The sequence below is a fragment of the Danio aesculapii genome, chromosome 18 (assembly GCF_903798145.1).
Source record: "Danio aesculapii chromosome 18, fDanAes4.1, whole genome shotgun sequence".
Taxonomy (NCBI): domain Eukaryota; kingdom Metazoa; phylum Chordata; class Actinopteri; order Cypriniformes; family Danionidae; genus Danio; species Danio aesculapii.
The window spans coordinates 18,575,028-18,600,985 of record NC_079452.1 but is presented as its reverse complement, the minus strand read 5'-3'; the positions used below and the strand labels follow the sequence as shown (position 1 = coordinate 18,600,985).

General features: G+C 39.7%; 1 protein-coding gene across 1 annotated transcript in view; it reads left to right on the top strand.

Annotated features, from left to right (window-relative positions):
• The first annotated feature begins 5,455 nt into the window (after positions 1-5,455).
• The window catches only part of dner (delta/notch-like EGF repeat containing), a 63,316-nt gene continuing 42,813 nt past the window's right edge, over positions 5,456-25,958 (top strand). Inside the window, exons 1-3 of the mRNA XM_056478627.1 lie at positions 5,456-5,820; positions 22,762-23,100; positions 24,501-24,595. Of these exons, the coding sequence (XP_056334602.1) occupies positions 5,560-5,820; positions 22,762-23,100; positions 24,501-24,595 (695 nt within the window). The 5' untranslated portion in view covers positions 5,456-5,559. The remainder of the gene's footprint in view (positions 5,821-22,761; positions 23,101-24,500; positions 24,596-25,958) is intronic.

Below are 25,958 nucleotides of genomic sequence, written 5' to 3'. Positions count from 1 at the left end.
TTGAAAGTGATTGGAATCCTAATAAGCGGTACAGAGACACGACCCAGCACCCGGGTTCTTATTTCCATGGCAACAGCAACTGTCCTTGGAGTTAAGGTTTATGGGTAGTGAAGTATTACTATAGATCTGCAACACTCATAGAGCTCTTCTTTCACGCTCTCTGTTGATGTGAAGGTTGCAAGAAGATCACTGGTTCCAGTCCCGGCTGGGTCAGTTGGCATTTCTGTGTGAAGTTTTGCATGTTCTCCCCATGTTGGCGTGGGTTTGCTCCGGGAGCTCCAGTTTCCCCCATAGTCCAAACACATGCGCTATATGTGAATTGAATAAACTAAATTGACTGTAGTGTGTGTGTGAATGAGTGTGTATGGATGTTTCCCAGTACTGGGTTGCAGCTGGAAGGGCATCCGCTGTGTAAAAAATATGTTGAAATAGTTGGTGGTTCATTCCACTGTGGCGACCCCTGATAAATAAGGGACCAAGCCGAAGGAAAGTTAATGTTTGAATCATAAAAACACATGTGCATTCCCAGTAAAGGGTTGCAGCTGAAAGGGCATCCACTGTATAAAACATATGCTGGAATAGTTGGCGGTTCATTCCACTGTGGCGACCCCTGATGAACAAAGGGACTGAGCCAAAGGAAAATTAATGAATGAATGATAAAAAAAAATATGTACATTCCCAGTACTGGGTTTCAGCTGGAAGGGCATCCGCTGTGTGAAACATATGCTGGAATAGCTGGTGGTTCATTCCACTGTGGTCACCCCTGATAAATAAGGGGCCAAGCCGAAGGAAACTTAATGATTGAATTATAAAAAATATATATACATTCCCAGTATTGCGGTTCAGCTGGAAGGGCATCCGCTGTCTAAAACATATGGTGGAATAGTTGGCGGTTCATTCCACTGTGGCGACCCCTGATAAAGAAGCAACTAAGCCGAAGGAAAATGAATGATTGATTGATAAAAATATGTGGACATTTCCAGTACTGGGTTGCAGCTGTAAGGGCATCCGCTGTGTAAAACATATGCTGGAATAGTTGGCAGTTCATTCCACTGTGGTGACCCCTGATATATAAGGGACCAAGCCGAAGGAAAACGAATGATTGAATGATGAAAGTATATGTACATTCCCAGTATTGGGTTGCAGCTGGAAGGGCATCAGTTGTGTAAAACATATGCTGGAATAGTTGGTGGTTCCTTCCACTGTGGCGACCCCTGATAAAGAAGCGACTAAGCCGAAGGAAAATGAATGATTGATTGATAAAAATATGTGGACATTCCCAGTACTGGGTTGCAGCTGTAAGGGCATCCGCTGTGTAAAACATATGCTGGAATAGTTGGCGGTTCATTCCACTGTGGCGACCCCTGATGAATTAAGATACTAAGCCAAAGGAAAATGAATGATTGATTGATAAAAATATGTGGACATTCCCAGTACTGGGTTGCAGCTGTAAGGGCATCCACTGTGTAAAACATATTCTGGAATAGTTGGCGGTTCATTCCACTGTGGCGACCCCTGATGAATTAAGGGAATAAGCCAAAGGAAAATGAATGAATGAATGATAAAAGTATATGTACATTCCCAGTATTGGGTTGCAGCTGGAAGGGCATCTGCTGTGTAAAACATATGCTGGAATAGTCGGCGGTTCATTCCACTGTGGCAACCCCTGATGAATAAAGGGAATAAGCCAAAGGAAAATGAATGAATGAATGAATGGTGACTTGAACCTCCTGCATCCTACCTCCCTCCACCATGAATGAGATCTGAAGCTGACAGTATAGTCCTGTAGTCATCATTCTCATATCTTATTTACTTACTTGTGCTGTCAAGCTGTTATAACCACTCCATCACACTGGCAGACAATCACTATAGCTCCATAGAAGCATTGAAATCCCTATAGGAAAAAGATTGAGCTCAAGAAGTAAGCAGGCACTAATACAATCAGTAAATAGCAAGGCGTCTGTGTTTTGTGATGGTGAACGTGGTGCAGCTCTAACCGTGTGTCTCCAGCTTCAGCATAACGACCGTCAGTGTGGTTGCCATGGTTACCGGCAGGAGGAGCAGCAGAAGAGGAGAGGCTCATGAGGGCATCTGGAAGCAAAACACAAGTCCACATCATTTGGAGGAACTGAAATGTTAACTGAGAGTATATAGTGCTTAGAAACTCCAATGGGGTTTATATACAGTTGAAGTTAGAATTATTATTCAATTCAAGTTTATTTATGTAGCGCTTTTACAATGTAGATTGTGTCAACGCAGCTTAACATAGAAGTTCTAGTAATGTCCAGATTTCAGAGTTGAGTTCAGTTTAGTTCAGTTCAGTGTGGTTAGATTTTCACTGCTGAAGGCTGGAGAGCAAATCCATTGATGCACAGCTCCACAAGTCCCAAACCAAGCAAGACAGTGCCGAGGGAAAAATAACTTTACCAATTGACGAAGTGAAGGAAGAAAAAACCTTGAGAGAAACCAGGCTCTGTTGGGCACGACTGTTTTTCCTCTGGCCAAACGTCCTGTGTGGAGCTGCAGTCTAGGCGCGGGAGGCTGGAGAATGCTGGACGTCCATCGTGGAGAACTGCAGGTGTGAGTAAGGTACCGGCGGGTGATCAGGGTGGCCCATGGGATCAGTGTGGGGACTCGTCTGTCACTGTGGTCTTTCAGGAATAAGTCTCATGCACTCCATTCCTCCATGACCACCACAGAATCAGCTCAGGATACGGCCTGGTCCAGGATCAGTTTTATTGCCAAGTGTGCTTCACACACACAAGGAATTTGTTTTGGCTACAGAAGCTTCCAGTGTACATAAAGTGACAAGTGACAACACAAAATAAATCTGAAAAAATAAAATAATAATAATAAAACTGATGAACATTAAACAGATGCGGTTAGCGAAGAAACCTGGATGTTGAGTTGTATGTACAGATTGTTATAAATATACAGGTTATAAGTGTACAAGTGCGAATGTAGAAAGTATTGCATTGTATATTGATATAAGGTGCTGTGTACAAGTGCGTATGAGAAAGTATTGCACATATTTATTGCACAGTAGGGGAATATTTAACTGTTCATAAGTTAGAAAGCCTGAGGAAAGAAACTTTTCCTGTGTCGGGCTGTTTTTGTGCTTGGTGCTCTGAAGCGCCGACCAGACGGTAACAGTTCGAACAGGTAGTGTGCTGGGTGTGAGGCGTCCAGAGTGATTTTGCGAGCCCTTTTACTCACTCTGGAAGAGTACAGTTCTTGAAGTGTAGGAAGGGTTGTGCCAGTGATTCGTTCAGCAGTCCGGACTATTTGCTGTAGTTTACGGAGGTCGGGTTTGGCAGCTGAGCCGAACCAGACGGTGATTGAAGTGCAGAGGATGGATCAAAATTTGGATTATGGATACCTTGGCATCATATTAGCCCCCCTGTATATTTTTCCCCCAAATTCAGTTTTTTTTAACACATTTCTTGAGATCATTCATTCATACATTTTCTTTTCGGCTTGGTCCCTTTATTAATCCGGGGTCGCCACAGTGGAATGAACTGCCAACTTATCCAGCATATGTTTTATCTTGGTGAACTCTGACCTGCGAAATCGCATCACTTGACTGCGTGAGATCAATCGAGGATCAAAACATGACCTCTCTGGACAGAAATTTAAAATATTGAGCAATCGCTGGCTTTTTAAATGTCTAATTATCTTGTTTAATCCCGCCCCTTTTCGCAGCGCCGTACGACAGAATTTCGCACACACAAAGCCCGGTGTGACCGTAGCTTTAAGTGAAGTTTCACAAACAAATTTTGAGAGGAGCACGTGATATGATTGATCACAGCTGGTATCTCATCTGTAATCATTAGTAAGCCAATCAGTTTAATCCAATCTCACTATAAGTAGCCTGTCTGAAGCTATGGTCACACTGGGCTTTGTGTGTGCGAAATTCTGTCGTGCGGCGCTGCGAAAAGGGGCAGGATTAAACAAGATGATTATAGATTAATAAAGTGAGCGATTGGTCCATGTTTTTAATATCTGTCCAGAGAGGTCATGTTTTGATGCTCGATTGATCTCATGCAGTCAAGTGATGCGATTTCGCTGGTTAGAGTTCACCAAGCTTGAACTTTGCACCGCAGCAACATGCGAAACTTGACGCATGACCCTTCGTTTCCGGTCTGACGCATTCGCGTGCGTATGAATGGAAGTCTATGGGAGGAAAAGTCAAGTGTGACCGCAGCTTCAAGCTGTGGTCACACTGGGCTTTGTGTGTGCGAAATTCTGTCATACGGCGCTGCAAATAGGGGCGGGATTAAACAAGTCTATTAGACATTAAAAAAGCGAGCGATTGCTCCATATTTAAAATTTCTGTCCAGAGATGTCATGTTTTGATCCTCAATTGGTCTCATGCAGTCAAGTGATGCGATTTCGCTGGTCAGAGTTCACCAAGCTTGAACTTTGGAGCTAACTGCGAAACTTAACGCATGACCTTGCGTTTCCGGTCTGATGCATTCGCGTACGTATGAATGGAAGTCTATGGGAGGAAAGTCAAGTGTGACCGCAGCTTTAGAACGTAAGTCTATGGGAGGAAAAACCCAATGTGACCGCAGCTTCACTAGAAATCTAAAAGCAGGTGTGTTTGATTAGAGTTGGAGCTAAACTGTGCAGGACATTGGCCCTCCAGGACCGAGTTTGCCCACCACTGCCCTAGAAGGTTAAAGGGGTAGTTCACCCAAAAATGAAAATGTACTCACTATTTCCTCAACCGTTTCCAAACCTATTAATTAGCAAAAAACGAAGATATTTAGAAAAAAGCTGAAAACCTGTAACCATCGACCTCCATTATAGAAAATACAAAAACTATGGAAGTGAGTGGTTACAGTTTTTCAGAATTATTTAAAATACCTTATTTTTGTTCATCAGAAGAGGGAACTCATAAAGGTTTGAAAAATGTCCAGAGTGAATAAATGAGGACTGAATTTTTATTTTTGGCCAAACTACCCCTTTAATATAATATAGATATAGGTCACCCTGAAATGAAAATGTTATATTCTCAACCATTTCCAAACCTTTAACACAAAAGAAGATATTTTGAAGAAAGCTAAAAACCGGTAACCATTGACTTTCATAGTCAATAGTTTTATAGTCAGAAATACAAATCCTATGGAAGTCAATGGTTACCCGTTTTCAACATTTTTCAAAATATCTTCTTTTATGTTAAACAGAAGAAAGAAAATTATGTCTGAATTTTCCTTTTTGGGTGGACTATCCCTTTAATGTAATACCTAATGAAATGCACATGATTGTGCATGCTATCATTGAAGGTGTCTGACTGTTCTTGCACAGCTTCATGTACACTGACACAGCAGAAAGCCACTGAAACGGACTGGGCGAGAGGCAGAGCGTGTGTGTGTGTCGTCACCTGCCGTCACTGTGAATGAGTTCCTCCCCTTTGCTCCTCTCTCTCTCTCCCTCCTCAAACACACTCAGACCTTCCAGTTTCCACAAGCGAGCGCCTGTAATCTACTGATCTTCTCTCTCCAGTAAACACACAGAGGAGCTGTACACCGATCTGTCAGCATCTGCAGCAGCCTCATGCAGCTCTTCATCTTTCCTCTCCTCCTCCTTCTCCTCGGGGGAATGGACGGACTCTTCGGGACCCCTCTGACGTCCAGCCCGGGCCCCAGCGAGGCCCCCAGTGCAGCACCGGACCCCTGTGAGGGTCGACCGTGCCTGAACGGAGGCGTCTGCAGCCGGCTGGGGGAGATGGAGGACAGTCAGAGCAGTCAGATGCAGACGGAGCCGTGGGCTTATATGTGCGTCTGCAGCCGGGGCTTCACTGGGCAGAACTGTGAGGTAAGAGCACCGCGCAGTTGATGCACTGGACGTCTTTCAGATATTTTCAGCATCATTCGGTGTGAATAAGCAGTTATAACAGTGCGTCTGCAGGAGCTTGTGCGCTGTCGGTGACTGTGAAGGAGAGTTTTGTTGCTGTGGCAACAGGAGAGGAGCGTGTGTGTGTGTGTGTGCATCTCTCTGTCTCTCTCCCTCTGTCTCAGTTCAATTCCATTCAACAATTGCTTTATTGGCATTGCAAATGTATTGCCAAAGCATTTTACATTAAAAAGAAACATTTTTTAAATGCACTAACCGGCCACTTTATTAGGTACATCTGTCCAACTGCTTGTTAAAGCAAATTTCTAATCAGCCAATCACATGGCAGCAACTCAATGCATTTAGGCATTTAGATATGGTCAAGACGGTCTGCTGCAGTTCAAACCAAGCATCAGAATCGGGAAGAAAGGGGATTTAAGTGACTTTGAACGTGGCATGGTCTGAGTATTTCAGAAACTGCAAATCTACTGAAATTGTTCACGCACAATCATCTCAAGGGTTTACAGAGAATGGTCTGATAAAGAGGAAATATCCAGTGAGCGGCAGTTCTGTGAGCACAAATGCCTTGTTGATGCTTGAGGTCAGAGAAGGATGACTGGTTCGAGCTGATAGAAAGGCAACAGTAACTCAAATTACCACTCATTACAACCGAGATCTGCAGAAGAGCATCTCTGAATGCACAACACATCCAACCTTAAGGCGGATGGGCTACAGAAGCAGAAGACTACACTGGATGCCACTCCTGTCAGCTAAGAGCAGGAAACTGAGGCTACAATTCACACAGGCTCACCAAAATTTACAATAGAATATTGGAAAAACGTTGCCTGATCTGATGAGTCAACATCAACAACATGACCATGGATCCATCCTGCCTTGTGGCGGTGGTGTAATGGTCATGTTGTTGATGTAACGCCAAATTCTGAGCCTACCTCTGATCCATCCTGATGGAAATCATCTCAGACAGGTTTCTTGAACATGACAATCAGTTCACTGTACTCAAATGGCCTCCACAGTCACCAGATCCCAATCCAATAGAGCACCTTTGGGATGTGGGGGAATGGGAGATTCACATCATGCATGTGCAGCTGACAAATCTGCAGCAACTGCGTGATGCTGTCATGTCAATATGGAGCAAAATCTCAGAGGAATATTTCCAGTACCTTGTTGAATCAATGCCACAAAGGACTAAGGCAGTTCTGAAGGCAAAAGGGGGTCCAACCCGGTACAAGTAAGGTCTACCTAATAAAGTGGCTGGTGAGTGTATATTTTATTATATATATATATATATATATATATATATATATATATATATATATATATATATATATATATATATATATATATATATATATCACAGTATGTATTGCAGAGAGAAAAAAAATATTACAATGTCAAATTTTTCCTCTCATTTTTTCCAATTTTTTTTTCAGTGAATGGGGACCTAAATTGAGGGCTCCAAGGGTAAACAAGCTTAGAAATTATACATAATTATGTATAATAAAAATTCATAATGTTACCCAAAAATTGTTTTTGTTCTTGTTCAAACTACTTATTTAATATGAGCTGAAAAACATCATTCTTAAGGGTTTTTTTTGGGGGGGACAGCTTTTTTGTTTTACATTTAAACCACTTGAATTTGTTTAGTTTAACTTAATCGTTTTGTGTTGGGACAACATGGATGAATTGTGTGGAAGCTTGCATATTTAGGTTTAAAGTAAAGAGGTAAGGTAAGGTAAAAAAAAAATCCTTATGTCTATGGAGAGTGCTAGTGTTTTCATGTTTTTATATCCTGGTGAGGACTAAAATGCATACTCACACATGGGGTCCCCCTGCCAACCTGATTTCACCAAGTAGGACATGTTCCTGGATGAACATCTTTGTTGATGCTGCAACAACATTCCAATCAGAATTGAGGGATATGTTTACAGTTTATTTTGAGTTTAGGCTTATGGTTAGGTTTACGCACTTCTACATGATTGTTATCCAGCTATTATCCCCCTCTGATTTTGGGAATAATTTACAGTTATGGTTGGGTTTAGGGGTAGGGAATAGGTTTGGATTACATTTTTTAACAAAAATGATGTTCCAGGATCAACATAGATGTTAATCCAGAATCGCATCGTACTTGGCAAAATCAGGACGTTCAGGGTCCCCATGGGTAAACAAGCTTATAATCACCAATGTCTTGCAGTTAGATTCAGTCTGCTGTGTATGCTCTACACTAAGGCAGCAAAATCATTTTCGGTCGGTCACCTTTTTGAGTCATGAAGGAAATATGCAGCACTGACCTCCTTGCAGGTATTTTGTTTTATAACAAAGCACTGTGGGACGCCGAGTCTATCTGTGAAGGATGATGAAAGGTTGTTTTTGAACCTCTAGTCAAGTGCAGTGTGGTGTGATGATGGTATGACCTCGATCGGTAAGAAGTGTATATATTTACACTGTTAAAAATCACATGGGCGTCATGGTGGCGCAGTGGGTAGCACGATCGCCTCACAGCAAGAAGGTTGCTGTTCGAACCCTGGTCGCTGGGTCAGTGCCATTTCTGTGTGGAGTTTGCATGTTCTCCCCATGTTGGCATGGGTTTCCTCCTGGTGCTTCAGTTTCCTCCAGAGTCCAAAGACATGTGGTATAGGGGAATAGAATAAGCTAAATTGGCCGTAGTTTATGTGGGTTAATGAGTGTGTATGGATGTTCCCAGTGTTGGGTTGCGGCTGGAAGGCCATCCACTGTGTAAAGCATATGCTGGATAAGTTGGCGGTTCATTCCGCTGTGGTGACCCCTGATTAATAAAGGGACTAAGCCAAAAAGAAAATGAAGAATGAACATGCCTAATGTTTTGTTTTTTAGTACAATTAAATATTAAATATATATATAATTTTTACAGCATACATTTCAGAGACTATAAACATATATTTTTAATTATTATTTTAAAATCACATGCTTAAAGTTTTGTTTTTCAGCCAAATTAAATAGAAACTAAATAATAATAATAATAATTTTTTACAAAAAAAGCATTCAGAGACTATAAACATATTTTTAAGTTTTATTTTAGCAAAAATACACTGTTGAAATCACTTGCTTAATGTTTTTTTAGTAAAATTACATAAAAAATAAACACTAATAATAATTTTTACAAAGAAAAATAGATCCAGAAACACATTTTTAGTATTTATCTGAACATTTTTTTTTTTATCTGAATTTTGCTTCTCAGTAAAATTTAACCTGCGGTCACACTTGACTTTTCCTCCCATAGACTTCCATACATATGCATACGAATGCGTCAGACCGGAAACGCAAGGTCATGCGTCAAGTTTCGCATGTTGCTGCGGTGCAAAGTTCAAGCTTGGTGAACTCTGACCTGCGAAATCGCATCACTTGACTCCGTGAGACCAATCGAGGATCAAAACATGACCACTCTGGACAGAAATTTAAAACATGGAGCAATCGCTCGCTTTTTTTAATGTCTAATCATCTTGTTTAATCCCGCCCCTTTTCGCAGCACCGCACGACAGAATTTCGCACATACAAAGCCCAGTGTGACCATAGCTTAAGTTAAGTTTCACAAACAAATTTTGAGAGGAGCACGTGATATGATTGATCACAGCTGGTATCTCATCTGTAATCATTAGTAAGCCAATCAGATTAATCCAATCTCACTATAAGTAGCCTGTCTAAAGCTTCGGTCACACTGGGCTTTGTGTGTGCGAAATTCTGTCGTGCGGCGCTGCGAAAAGGGGCGGGATTAAACAAGATGATTAGACTTTTAAAAAAGCGAGCGATTGCTCCATGTTTTAAATTTCTGTCCAGAGAGGTCCTGTTTTGATCCTCGATTGGTCTCACGCAGTCAAGTGATGCGATTTCGCAGGTCAGAGTTCACCAAGCTTGAACTTTGCACCACAGCTACATGTGAAACTTGACGCATGACCTTGCGTTTCCGCATTCGTGTGCGTATGAATGGAAGTCTATGGGGAGAAAAGTCAAGTGTGACCGCAGCTTGAAACTACTCCCTAATCTTCGCTTTCTGAAGAAAAACTCTATCCACCCCATCTTCCCTTTACTCTGTAGTTCAGCTCTCGAGAACTACCTGCTCTTGTACCCCCTTACGCGCTCATTGACTAGTCAGGAGCCCTGGGCTCAATTATCTTCGAGCTCAGGCTTCTCTCCCAGGACAGCATGCCAAACCTGCTATTATTATCAAGCAGTATCTAAGTGTGAACTCTTGAAATAAAAAATAAATCCTAATAATCATTTTTACAAAAACAAATTCACAGAATATAAACCTATTTTAAGTATTTTAAGCTACAATACACTGTTAAAATTACTTGATTCAATGTCTTGTTTTTCAGTATTTGTTTTCACTCAAAATGTTTTAAATTATTTTCCTATTCAATACAACATGAAATATAAAGTCAACTTATACATTTTTTTTTATAAAATATATTTAATTTTTTTTTAAAATGTTAGTCGAAGTACTGAATTAAAAAATACAGGCTGAATTTAATAAATAAAAAGGGAAAAATCTACATTTAGTTCTAAAAATATTTTAGAAAGACTAAAGAGGTGTACAATAGGATTTTTTTTTTGCAGGTATTACATTAGGATTAGTTTTTTTTATTGGCTGTAGATGCACATCAGAAATAGTTAATACACTAATGGGTACAAAGCCAGCACAGCTAGACACAATTAGAGCCTCTGACCTAAATAACCAAAACAATTTGGAGAATCCAGAACAGAGATCCGTCTCATTGTGTGTTGTGTAATTTACAAAACAACAGGTGGCACTTTTGAAGTTATCAAATCGTGTGTTTGTTTGTGTCTTGTTAGTGTGTGCAGCACAGTCTTGTTTTCATCTGCGTTTAAGTCTGGAGTCACATTTTCTCTTGCTGTGTCCTTTCCTCAACCTTAGTTGTGTCGGAGCTAATCCTGTGACATCATACTGCTCATTAATATGAACGCTGCTGTGTGATTTGCTTGCGGCACTCACAAGGTCAACCGTGATTGGTCGAAGCAGCATGAAGTCATTGTGATGTCACTCAGTGTTGCATTTCTGCAGTTAAGATGGTAAAGTCTAGAAGGGATACAGCTGCAGATACTTACTGTACATCAACAGCCGTCCTGTTTTTGTTTTTAATATATATTTTCAAATATTTCCCAAATGATGTTTAAACGAGCAAGGAATTTTTCCAACCCAGGCTCATTCTGAAAACGAGGCCGCTGTGTGCGCCTTGTTGGCTTTTTGGACGTCTCCCTCGAGTGCCTTTCACGCCCGTGCTGTTCTCACGTGAACCCTCCAGAGGCCGCTGTCGAACGAACGTCTGTTAGTCCGACTGGCTGAATGATTGACTGGGCGACCAGCCAATCGGCCGGCCGACCCACCCTCCTCCTTCCCTGAACCCAACCGATTTTACCAAACGACCCGCCCGCCTTAAACCCAACAAACAATTTACAAAAGCCGTCCGGAAAAAGAAAAGCCCTCGTCTGATTTTTATTTTGAATTTTTTTTTTTACCACGTTTTCGGATTTTACCACATTCTCACCCTGTTATGAACCTCTTCGCTTTGTTTCTTGGATTCTGTTTTAGTCTTACCTGATTTCTGGGACCGCTCTTCCCCGGACTCGAACCCACTCGTCGTCGTCGTGGTCAGCTCCTCTCTGCATCTCAAGTCCGCCGACGTACAGGACAAGCTAACGGGACAAACTGGTTGCGGAGGGAAAGCCCTCCACACGAAGGTAAGCGGTCAGCCGGCGAGCGCTAAAAGGAACGGCGTCATACCGCCCCGCAGCGTTTGCTTAAAAAACGAAATGCAGCCATACGTACCTCCGGCTACATAATTCGCGGCCTCCAGAAACGTCCTCAGGACTACGTTTTCAGAATGAGCCTGGGTTGAAGTTTTTCACAGTATTTCCTATAATATTTTTTCTTCTGGAGAAAGTCTTATTTGTTTTATTTCGGCTAGAATAAAAGCAGTTTAAAATTTTTTAAAGGTCAATATTATTAGCCCCTTTTAGCAATATTTGTTTTCGATAGTCTACTGAACAAACCATCGTTATACAATGACTTGCCTAATTACCCTAACTTGCCTAATTAACCTGATTAACCTAGTTAAGCCTTAAAATGTCACTTTAAGCTGAAAAGTAGAATCTTGTCCAATATTCTTGTAATTTAGGACACAGCCATATCAAGTGGGTTAGGGATCCTTCTGCTGCTTTACACCTATTGCAGAATATCAATTTTATTAATTAAACATATTTAGGTTTTCAGTGTTTTGTGGGATATTTTGTGTATTCTGACCTACAGTATTCTCTGATTAACTATTTCAGAGGTTACACAGGTCAAACTATACAAACTATGCACTTTTACTTTACTTTTACTTAAAAATGGCTGTTTTAGCTCATGCAGGATAACCTCAAATACAACTAAGAGACTTTGAAATGTACGACACATAATAGACATGCATGATATTATCTGACCTTTGAGTTTAAGTTAAATTAAAAATACAAATGTATTTAAACTTTTATTTGAGAAAATCATGTTGGACCAACTCAATTGCCTTTAATTGTGTAAATAGTTTTTTAGTTGGTGCTAAACAAATTTATTGAATGGAAATCCTGTCCTCAATTAAATCATCCAATGAGTTATTTTTGAGTGTACACTGTAAAAAATGCAGGATTCTACACAATTCATTCATATCATCCAAACACAAATGGATTAAGTTAACTTTGCGGATTTAACAAATTTAAGTGGATTGAACTTAAAACAATTAAGTTGTCCCCCAAAAAACCTTAATAACTGTGTTGTTACAGCTCAGCTTAGTTTAAACAAACAACAAACATAATTTTTTGGGTTTAATAGCTTTTAACAATGATAGAGAGCGAGATAAGTGAGTGGATATATTAAGTTGCCCTTGAGGATGGGACTGTACCTCAGTCTCAGGTGAAGCACAGACTGACGCAGAGTGATTGTGTATGAGTCACCTGTCCTTCATCTGGACTCCTGTTAAAAGCTAGGTCAGTTTGTGAGGGAGAAAGATGCGTTTCTGTGTGTACATATGCTTGTACATATATATATATATATATATATATATATATATATATATATATATACTACAGTAGGTGGATGTGTATTTAGAAAACGGAAGATCTGATTGTTGCCATATCTCGAGGGATGCTTATTTTAAGGGTCGTCGTGTTTCTCTTCTTCTCCTCTTTGGTCTTTTTTGGCTTTGATTCCTGCTTGTTAAGCAGCAACGGGGAGTTCATTAATATTAAAGAGAGAGAGAGCTTGACTGACCATTGTCTCTGCCCAGCTTTCATCTTTAAAAACTGTGCATTTAAATATAGGCAATCTGTAAGCAGTGTGTTTCGCTGTAAGAGCGTGTTCCTCATTAATGAAGGGATTTGGGCATGGAATAAGCTAGTAAAATGGGAATTTTTGGGGTAAACGAATAGACGGATTTTTTTTCAGGATGTTTAATGCTCTGTGAGCTATATAGAGAGATTAGCCCTCCTGTGAGATCTTTATTTTTTTTCCTAATATTTCTGTAGTGATATTGATCTAATGAATGAAATTTTCATAGTATTTCCGATAATATTTCTTTTTTTGTGGAGTAGGTCTTATCTATTTAAATTTGGCTAGAATAAAAGTCATTTTAAGGTAAGATATTTGAAATAATCAAATCATTTTAAGGTCAATAATATTAGCCCCCTTAAGCAATATTTTTTCTCAGTTGTCTACAGAACAAACCATCGTTATAAAATGACTTGCCTAATTAACCTAATTAAGCCTTTATATGTCACTTTAAGCTGAATACTAGTATACAATTATACTATAATACTAGTACAATATTATGTACTGTCATCATGGCAACCCAGGCTCATTCTGATCTACATACCGCTATATACATTTCTAGAGAGCATGAAATATGTCCCAGGAGGTACTTTTTTTTTTTTTTTTTTTGCAGTTTTGTTTTCGCGAATCCACCAGAGGCTGCTGTGTATGCTTTTTGAGGTCTCAAATTTCTCTCACGAGTGCCATTCGTGCCCGCTGTTCTCATGTAAATACACTAGAGGCCATTGTCGACTGACTAACTGACCGACCCACTGACCCACCCTCCTCCTTCCCTAAACCCAACCGATAGTGTTTTCAAAAGCACCGATTGACCCGCCCACCCACTTCCCTAAACCCAGGGCTTAATTTGTGCTGGAACAAGCCGGATCCGGATCCGACACCTCTGAAATCAGATCCGGCACCTCTCATTTTCAACCGCGACTCCACAACCGTATTTACACTATACCCCCCTCTCCCCCACACGCCTAACCCCCAAACCATGACCCACCCCAACCCCCCCCCCCAGCTCTTCCGGATCTGTTACATCGATCTTTTCCAGGACCTCGCAATTTACATTTTAAGCACTGCTTAAACCCAGCCAATAGTGTTTTTAAAAACACTGACTGACCCGCCCACCCACTTCCCTAAACCCAACCAATAGTGCTTTCAAAAGCACTGACTGACCCGCCCACCCACTTCATTAAACCCAACCAATAGTTCTTTCAAAAGCACTTACTGACCCGCCCACCCACTTCCCTAAACCCAACCAATAGTGCTTTCAAAGCACTTACTGACCCGCCCACCCACTTCCCTAAACCCAACCAATAGTGCTTTCAAAAGCACTTACTGACCCGCCCACCCACTTCCCTAAACCCAACCAATAGTGCTTTCAAAAGCACTGACTGACCCGCCCACCCACTTCCCTAAACCCAACCAATAGTGCTTTCAAAAGCACTTACTGACCCGCCCACCCACTTCCCTAAACCCAACCAATAGTGCTTTCAAAAGCACTGACTGACCCGCCCACCCACTTCCCTCAACCCAACCAATAGTGCTTTCAAAAGCACTGACTGATCCGCCCACCCACTTCCCAAAACCCAACCAATAGTGCTTTCAAAAGCACTGACTGACCCGCCCACCAACTGCCCAAAACCCAACCAATAGTTCTTTCAAAAGCACTGACTGACCCGCCCACCCACTTCCCTCAACCCAACCAATAGTTCTTTCAAAAGCACTGACTGACCCGCCCACCCACTTCCCTCAACCCAACCAATAGTTCTTTCAAAAGCACTGACTGACCTGCCCACCCACTTCCCTCAACCCAACCAATAGTTCTTTCAAAAGCACTGACTGACCCGCCCACCCACTTCCCTAAACCCAACCAATAGTTCTTTCAAAAGCACTGACTGACCCGCCCACCCACTTCCCTAAACCCAACCAATAGTTCTTTCAAAAGCATTATATATAGGGCTACGTTTTCTGAATGAGCCTGTGTTACATCATGACAAAGATAAAAGAAACCAGTGATTAGAAATGAGTTATTAAAACTATTATTTTTAGAAATGTGTCGAGAAAATCTGTTAAACAGAACTTGGGGGGAAAATATTAAAGAATCAAAAATTTTGCAGCAAGGCTAATAAGGAAATAATTCCACTTCTGCTTCACATATAAGCGCTGATGAGTTGAAACTCATTTAGTTTGACCTTTAATATAAGCAAACATGAATCCCGTGTGGCTGTAAACAGTGTGTGTTTTTTCTGATGCGACTCCTGGTATTTGTGTTTCTCTGTTAACGCTGTCCTCAGGCTGGTTAGTATTCATTCAGGCCGTCCTCTGATGTTCAGTCACTACATTTACATTTCATACCTAGCCTTTGATGATATTCACACTGTGGAAATGGCAGAAAAGACACGTTCATAAATGGAAATATATATATTCCATTATATATTCCATCTCTCAAAGAAAGCTGGAAAAGTCATTAATTTGGAGTCCTCAAGTTTGAATGGTGAGGAATGAACTGTCACACGTTCTCTCATCTTCTCTATTAATAGATGGCAGTGGGTTATCAAGCTTACGGCGTGTGTGTGTGTGTGTGTGTGTGTGTGTGTGTGTGTGTGTGTGTGTGTGTGTGTGTGTGTGTTAGAAACATTTTGTTCTTTCTGGGCTTTTTTTCTGAACACACACACATGCATTTACTTTTTTGAGTGGATTTCTAAGCATGTTGTCCAGATCAACAGGACATATATGCAATTGGGTTGCATATGTGTGTGTTTGTATGTGTATATATATACACATGTTTTTTTGACATATCAGGACAAAATCTGTGTAATTACATAGGAATGACACAGGTATTACAGGCAGGTAGTGAATTATGAGGACATTTCTGATGTCCTCATTTCTCCAAAAGCTTATAAGTCACACAAAATGAGTTTTTTTTCAGAAAGTAAAACTGTACACAGGGGTAGGGTGGGGGGGGGGGGTGTGTGTTAGGGCAATACAAAATACAGGTTGTACAGCATAAAAACAATGGAAACCTATGTAATGTCCCCGCAATTCACAAAAAAACAAGTGTGTGTGTGCGTGTGCGTTTGCGTGTGTGTGCGTGTGCTTGTGTGACCTCATCATGACCTCACTAAAGATATTTAGCATTTACACTGATTTGAAAACACTAAATCTGTGCCACAGCAATAAACTGGATTGGCACTTCAGCTCCATCCTAATATTGAAAATAAAATCATATAATCTTACTCTATTTTTTCTTTTTTTACTAATATGTAATTTGTAATAAACATTTTTACCATTGTTTTATTTATGCAATGCAGACTCATCCGTTTCTCTTGTGGAAAGACAATCCTGCAAAAAGATTTGTATCATTTTTATCAATAAATAATTTGAAACAATAATTTTAAAAATGATCTTGAGTGTTTAATTTAAAGATCAGCATGAATTTAAGGTTATATTTGATACAGTTTTGCTTTATTTCTTCATAATAATGTGCAGAATCTGACTTTTACATACATACAATTTTTTTTATTTATTTTATAATTAAATTATAATTTTGTTTTATTATTTGTAATAAACATTTTACCATAAACTAAAGGAATGAAAAGTTACTTTTTAAAATGAACATTCATTTGACATAAATTTTTTGGCTAGTTTTGCTGTAAAGATGATTAATCATTTATATATAAATTAATAAAAAGTAAATCCTATATAAGTATTTATTCATTCATTCATTTTCTTTTCGGCTTAGTCCCTTCATCAATCAATGGTCACCACAGCAGAATGAACTGACAACTTATCCAGCCTATGTTTTTACGCAGTGGATGCCTTTCCAGCCAACACTGGGAAACATCCATACACACTCATTCACACTCATACACTACGGCCAGTTTAGCTTATTCAATTCACCTGTACTGCATGTCTTTGGACTTTAGGGGAAACCGGAGCACCCGAAGGAAACCCACGCCAACACGGGAAGAACATGCAAACTCCACACAGAAACACCAACTGACCCAGCCGGTGCTTGAACCAGCAACCTTCTTGCTGTAAGGCGATCGTGCTACCCACTGCGCCAATGTGACACCCAAAAAAGTATTTAGCTTTCCTAAAAATATTACATTTAAAATCTGAAACAGATCTAGATAACCTTAGCAAGAAGAAAAACAGTTTTAAAATCAACATTTATTCTTAATTTATTAGTTAGTTTTGTTTCTGCAGTTTTGTTGTGCAGTTTATTGTTATCAGAAATGTGCAGGATCATACATTTATGGAAATAAAAGCCTTGTTTATACACATTTATACACATTGTTCATCCATCATTCAGCTCAGTCCCTTGTTTATCAGGGGCTTCCACAGCGGAATGAACCGCCAACTATTCCGGCATATGTTTTTATGCAGAGGATGCCCTTCCTTCCGCAACCCAGTACTAGGAAACACCCATACACTCTCACATTCACACACACTCATAGACTACGGCCAATTTACTTTATTCAATTCACCTATAGCGCATGTGTTTGGACTGTGGGGGAAACTGGAGCACTCAGAGGAAACCCACGCCAACACAGGGAGAACATAGAAACTCCACACAGAAATGCCAACTTGCCCACCTGGGACTCGAACCAGCGACCTTTTTGCTGTGAGGCGACAGTGCTAACCACTGAGCCACCGTGACGCCCCAGCACATACCAAAGTTGCATTTAAAAATTTGACATTTGAGTTTTTGTTTTTTAAATCATAAAAATGTGCCGAATTTTACATATTTCTTAGCCATAAACAAAAACTCAAAATAAAACTGTAATTGTTCAGATTGATTTTTGTGTAATTAAGGAAGACGAGCTTGATCTTTTCAGGATTGCAGTGGTGTGTTTTTCCTCAAGACTGAAGAGCTCTTTCAGCATGATTTAGTAGAAATCTGACCTTTAGAAATGAGGAGGTCTTTACCGAGAGCTGTAGAGGAGCTAACCTTTGGGTTTCTGAGAGGCTGACAGAAATACTGCCTTTAATCGCAGTAAAAGGAAATGAAGCATTGTCTCTATGGGATAAACACAGGCTCCAGAGGTGGAAGTGTTGGGTGGAAGAGAAAGAAACGTCAATGTAGGCTCTGCTGAAATAAGATGAGGTGAATATGAATATCACGATTATATTGCTCAAAATACTAATCACGATTAATAATGATGATTATTCCCTTGGTTATGCACTTTTATTCATTTGTGTATTCTGATTGAGCTTCACAGTGACAAATATAGAAAACATAAACATCAACAGAACATACACTCACTGGCCACTTTATAAGGTACACTTTACTAGTACCGGGTTCGACCACCTTTTGCCTTCAGAACTGACTTAGTCCTTCGTGGCATAGATTCAACAAGTTACTGGAAATATTCCTCAGAGATTTTGCTCCATATTGACATGACAGCATCACGTAGTTGCTGCAGATTTGTCGCCTGCACATGCATGATGTGAATCTACCGTTCCACCACATCCCAAAGATGCTCTATTGGATTGAGATATGGTGTCTGTGGAGGCCATTTGAGTACAGTGAACTCGTTGTTATGTTCAAGAAACCAGTCTGAGATGATTCACACTTTATGACATGGAGTGTTATCCTGCTGGAAGTAGCCATAAGAAGATGGGTACACTGTGGTCATAAAGGGATGGATATGGTCAGCAACAATACTCAGGTTGGCTGTGGCGTTGACACGATGCTCAATTGGTACTAATGGGCCCAAAGTGTGTCAAGAAACACCATTACACTACCACCACCAGCCTGAACTATTGATACAAGGCAGGATGGATCCATGCTTTCATGTTGTTGACGCCAAATTCTGACCCTACCATCTGAATGTGGCAGCAGAAATGGAGACTCATCAGACCAAGCGACTTTTTCCAATCTTCTATTGTCCAATTTTGGAGATACTGTTGCCATTCTATCAGCTGGAACCAGTCTGGCCATTCTCCTCTGGCATCAACAAGGCATTTGCGCCCACAGAACTGCCGCTCACTGGATATTTTCTCTTTATTTTTTGAGTGTATTTAGAATGTGGAGGCCTCTCTGAAAATCTTTTCAAATTAGAATAAATAAATACAATTTAGCCAGCTCCAGGACGTGGATGCACTGGCATGCTGTTTTCGAACATGTCAGTGTTTAAGCAGAAATTGAGGAAAAAAATATACAAAGGGGCTAATAATGCAGGAGGGCTAATAGAGGGTAACAGTGGGAAAGCCGTCCATATGGAGTTAAACGTTCAGCTGACAAGTACGAAAAGGAACATCGTCACCACCCGTAGGGTTCGTTTAATAAACTGAATGCAGCCATACATCCCTCTAGCTACATATTTTGCGATCTCCAAAAATGAATCTAGGGCTACATTTACAGAATGAGCCTATGTTCCTATGTTGAGGATACTCATCCCGAGGATCTCAGACTATGCAGCGCCACTGATTCAATCCAAGACCAGCGACAAGATGATCCCAAGGTTTCCATATCCTGTACTAGGCCGTATCCTGAGCAGCTGCGGTGGTGGTCATAGAGGAGTGGAGAGCATGAGACTGATTCCTGTGATGCTCCAGGGGCTATGAGTCTTCACTGAGGTCCAGCTTCCAGCCTAGACAGCAGCTCTGCACAAGACGTTTGACCAGAGAAGAAATAGTCATGCCCAACTGAGCCTGGTTTCTCTCGAGGTTTTTTAATTCTTCACTTTCGGCAATTGGTGAAGTTTTTCTCGCCGCTGTCGCCACTGGCTTGCATGGTTCGGGATCTGTAGAGCTGCGCATCGATGGATTACTCTTCAGCATTTGGACTCTCAGTAGTGATTATTAAACCACACTGAACTGAGCTGAACTGAACTAAACTGAACACTGAAAACTGAACTGACACTGTTTCAATTTACTATGATCTTCTATGTGAAACTGCTTTGACACGATCTACATTGTAAAAGCACTACACAAGCGCTATACAGGTGAACTGAATTGAATTGAATGTTGCAATGTTCTGTGTGCACAAATACATTTCTGGCTGCAATTCCTTTAACAGCCACTAGTGTCGCTAATAACATCCCTATTCTACATGCAGCCCATTGAATCTCTAATTAATCTTTAAAAGGAGCATTATCTCCATGTCCTGATGGAATGAAGTGTCCATAAACTGATTTATGCATAAAAAGACAATGAATCAACGATGGACAGTGATATCGCAGATTCAGCTTTGAGCATATCAATACAGAACAAGTCAGGTTAACAGTTCAGATGACCGAAGATGATAGCTTTTTTAATCAGTAAGCTGATGTGAAAAGCTAATTGTAATTGGTGAGATTGAGGAGCCCCTCAGACTGAGCAGAGGAAGTGATGTAGTGCTCTTCAGATGAGCCTCAGTGATTGCCAGTAAGTTGATTAGCTTAATAACGGGGCTCGAGGGACAGATGTGGAGAAGGACGTAATCTCTCATGTGTTCTGCAGTCTAAAAGGCTTAGTTATACTTTATTAACACCCTAATCAGTTTTCTATTGGTGCTTTTTTTAATCCAGCCCCAAAGAGTAAAACAACAAGCCTCAATCTGCATATTTCCAAAACTCCAAAGATCAAATTCAACGACTTTTTGTATTATTTTTTATACTACTTATTATAAGGTGTAATAAAGTGCGATGTTGACATAATACGAATTATATCCTAATATAGGGTCGCCCACTCAAGCTAAGCAGGGCTGTGCCCGGTCAGTACCTGGGTGGGACACCACATGGGAAAGCTAGGTCAGTGTTTCTAACTATTTCCAATGAAAAGTAGCTAAAGCCTGCCCGAAAAGTATAAGCCATCCCCATATCATAATTGGCTTCATCACTCTGTCTCCTCTCCACCAATCAGCTGGTATGTGGTGTGCGGACTAGCGCAATATGGCTGCCGTTGAGTCACCCAGGTGGATGCTGCACACTGGTGGTGGATGAGGAGATTCCTCCAAAAATGTGCAAAGTGCTTTGAGTGTCCAGAAAATGCTATAAAAATGTAAGGAATTATTATTATTATTATTATTATCATTATTATTATTATTATCATCATTATTATTATTATTATTATTATTATTATTATTATTATTATTATCATCATTATTATTATTATCATCATTATTATTATTATTATTATTATTATTATTATTATTATCATCATTATTATTATTATTATCATTATTATTATTATTATTATTTTTATTATTATTATTATTGTTATTGTTATTGTTATTATTATTATTAGTATTATTATTATTATTATTATTATCATCATCATTAATATTATTATTATCATTATTATTATTATTATTATTATTATTATTATTATCATTATTATTATTATTATTATTATTATCATCATTATTATCATTATTATTATTATTATTATTATCATTATCATTATTATTATTATTATCATTATTATTATTATTATTATTATTATTATTATTATTATTATTATTATTATTATTATTATCATCATCATTATTATTATTATCATTATTATTATTATTATTATTATTATTATCATTATTATTATTATTATTATTATTATCATCATTATTATCATTATTATTATTATTATTATTATCATTATCATTATTATTATTATTATCATTATTATTATTATTATTATTATTATTATTATTATTATTATTCACAGTATTCAGCATATATGTGTACAACACTCACAAATCTATTTTTTGAATGAATGTTTTTCTATTGGATGCTGTACAATATGATCAATATGACAATAAGTTCACCAGCATGGGCCATGCCACACCTTGAGCTAGACTTTATTGTAGGGATGTAAGGATGAAAAGGGGTGGTAAGGGAACAGTGGTATGAAGGGGAACAGAAGTAAGAGGATAAACAGGGGTGTGTTTGGGGAATTTGTGACTGCATCGCGGATGAAAGTGAAGAGCCGGGTGGGGGGGATTGTTGGGATGATTGGTGGGCTCCTGATAGTAACTCTGGGGGTCCCAAAACACCGTGGGCCCTTAGAAGCATCCTAACTCGAACACAAATACAAAACATATCAGGCCTGCTTCTTCTCCTATAACAAGAAAGCAAAAAGGAAATGAAGGATAATTACACTAATTGGATGGATATCGCTACATAATCATAAGCTAAAGCAATTAGCCCTGTAGATTTCAGTGCAGGTGTCTTGTGGGTCTCCTTCACGTTTCTAATGGTCATTTCAGCATATGAATAGATCTCAGCTCTCATTCCTCAAGCCCAGGTAATTGATAATCAATAGACGTTTGCCTGAAATGGTTGTTGGGTTTTTTGCTGCTGTTTTTTGCTACTTTTGATACACTGAAACACTGATTTATTGGATTTACCCAATTTTTTTAAGGTAAATAATTGCAAACTATTATAAATAAGCTGAATTAAACAAACAAATGAAGTTGAACATTACTAAACTGAATTTGTGTGTTTAAATTAAGCCCATATAAACAGTTTGCAAGCACTTACCTTAAAGATAATTGAGTAAATCCAATGAAATTTTCAGTGTAATATGCTGCGGTTTCCACCTCTCATCCCTGTTGTTGTTGTTGTTGGGTGCAGTTTTTTGCAGATCCTTGTGCCAGCAGTCCCTGTCTCCATGGCAACTGTACTCAGGATGGCGAGGGGGAAGGGTTTGCGTGCGAGTGCAATGAGGGCTACAGCGGTGCCCGGTGTGACCTGCCGACCTTGACCTTTGACCTGTCCGAGTCCACCTGGGACCTCGCCGAGAGCCTCGTACCCGAACACGCCACGCCTGCCACTCCGGCCACACCCGCCACCACCACTCAGGTGCTTCAGCCAACCACAGTCCTCACCACTACACAAGCCCCGCCCACCCTGGAGCCCTGGCAGCCCAGAGCCGGTCAGAGAGTGCTGGAGATACTGTGGGACGATCAGCAGGTGAGCAGGTGTGCGTCTGCATGCAGAAAGTGGTTGGATGATATTTACTTTAATTTACTTTTTGTATTGTCCACAAGTTCGGGTTTCCCCCACAAGTCCAAAGACATGCGGTACAGGTGAATTGAGTAAGCTAAATTGGTTGTAGTGTATGTGTGTGAATAAGTGTGTATGGATGTTTCCCAGTGATGGGTTGCAGCTGGAAGGGCATCCGCTGCATAAAACATATGCTGGATAAGTTGTCGGTTCATTCTGCTGTGGCGACCCTAGATTAATAAAGGGACTAACCCGAAAAGAAAATGAATGAATGAATGAATGAATGAATGAATGGGGCAACGCAGTGGCGCAGTAGGCCTCACAGCAAGAAGGTCGCTGGTACGAGCCTCGGCTGGGTCAGTTGGCGTTTCTGTGTGGAGTTTGAATGTTTGCATGGGTTAGGGTTGGGGTTTCCTGGTTGGTTTCCCCCACAGTCTAAAGACATGTGGTACAGATGAATTGGGTAGGTTAAATTGTCCATAGTGTATGAGTGTGAATGGGGGTGTATGGGTGTTTCCCAGTAATGGGTTGCAGCTGGAAGGGCATCTGGTGCGTAAAACATGTGCTGGATAAGTTGGCGGTTCATTCCGCTGTGGCGACCCCAGATTAATAAAGGGACTAAGCCGAAAAGAAAATGAATGAATGAATGAATTGTCCTCAAGTGGGAATATATCTTAACACACAACCACATCAGCGCATCAGCAGTTTTGGATTTTTCATTAGTTTTACTTTTTATTTCATTTTGAGTTTTTGTTTTCAAATTCAGTCAGTTTTAATTAGTTTTAGAGGGAGATTTACTAGTTATTAGTAGTTTTTATATTTTGAAATTGCTTAGTTTTAGGCCCCGTTTACACTGCCAGTTTACACTGCCAATGTGACCCAATTCAGATTTTTTGCTCATATGTGACACAGATCGGATCTGTTCTATTATCGTGTAAACACGAAAAAAAAAACGCATGCATTCGGATATTCAGAAATCGGTTTTAGGCCTGTGGAAATAAATCAGATATAAATCGGATATGTGAAAATGCTACCATCATGTAAACAGACAGATCGGACTTATTGAGGCATTCCATTTTGTACGTCATTAAACTTGCAACAGTCACTACATTTACATGTACACCAATAATTCGATTAAGATAATACTCTGAATCAGCAATTTTTGATTAATTTAATCAGATTAAGGTCATAATCGAACTCAATTAAGACTTGTGGAGTATGCCGATTTTAGTCGCATTTTTTTTTTCAGGTCTTGTTGTTTAGAAAACAAGAAGTGCGTGTGTTTTTGTGATACTAATGTGCAGTGACAGCTCAGTCTGGTCTGGAAGGCAGGATAACTTTGAGTGTGTGTGTGTGTGTGTTTCTAGATTACTGATGAAGCTGAATGTGTGAGCACCGCAGGAGGAGAGTCTGCCGGAATGATGACCGTCTCCTTGGAGCTCGCGGAGGAAACAGCTGTGAAGTAGGAATCTTCCTCCTGTCCTATTTTTCTTGGAAAAGCAAAATAAGATGTTGTAGAAGAACAAAGTTGTGGGGTGTTTGGATTTGGTGTGAAATAAACTTTTCTTTTCAAATTTGTCAAATAACATTGGGCTTTTTGAAAACTGTCGTACCAAATGTAATGGAAATACATAAGAATTAAATTACTTGAGTATCATTGAATTGTAATTCATTACAATGAATATACAGTTGAAGTCAGAATTATTAGCCCCCCTTTGAATTTTTTGAATATTTTCCTATTGATGTTTACCAGAGCAAGGAAATTTTCACAGTATGTATATCACATATTTTTTCTTCTGGAGAAATCTTATTTATTTATTTATTTATTTCGACTAGAATAAAAGCAGTTTTTAATCTTTTTATGAACCATTTTAATGTCAAAATTATTAGCCCCTTTAAGCTAATTTTTTTTCTTCGATAGTCTACAGCTGAGTTTCCCAACCCTGTTCCTGAAGGCACACCAACAGTACACATTTTCATTCTCTCCCTAATCAAACACACCTGAAACAACTCATCAGAACATTGGAAGAGACTCCAAAACCTGAAGTTAATGGGTCAGATGAGGGAGACATCCAAAATATGAAGTGTTGGTGTGCAGACGAGTCTTCGCTGAGGCCAGCTTCCAGCCTCCGCCACTGAGACTGCAGCTCTGCACAAGACGTTTGGCCAGCGGAGAAATTAAAATGATTGTGCCCAACTGAGCCTGGTTTCTCTCAAGGTTTTTTTTCTTCACTTCCGCCATTTAGTTAAGTTTTTTTCCCTCTCCGCTGTCGCCACTGGCTTGCATGGTTTAGGATCTATAGAGCTGCGCATCGTTGGATTTGCTCTTCAGTGCTTGGACTCTCAGTAGTGATTATTAAACCACACTGAACTGAACTCAACTGAACTGAACTTAAACACTACAAACTGAATTACACTGTTCCTATTTACTGTGACCTTTTATGTGAAGCTGCTTTGACACAATCTACATTGTATAAGCGCTGTACAAATAAAGGTGAATTGAATTGAATTGAATTGAATTGCCTCCAGGAACAGGGTTGGGAAACACTGGTCTACAGAACAAACCATCATTATACAATAACTTGCCTAATTACCCTAACTTTTCTAGTTAACCTAATTAACCTAATTTAGCCTTTAAATGTCACTTTAAGCTGTATAGAAGTATCATGAAAAATATCTAGTCAAATATTATTTACTGTCATCATGGCAAAGATAAAATAAATCAGTTATTAGAGATGAGTTATTAAAACTATTATGTTTAGAAATGTGTTGAAGAAATATTCTCTCCATTAAACAGAAATTGGGGGAAAAAATAAACGGGCTAA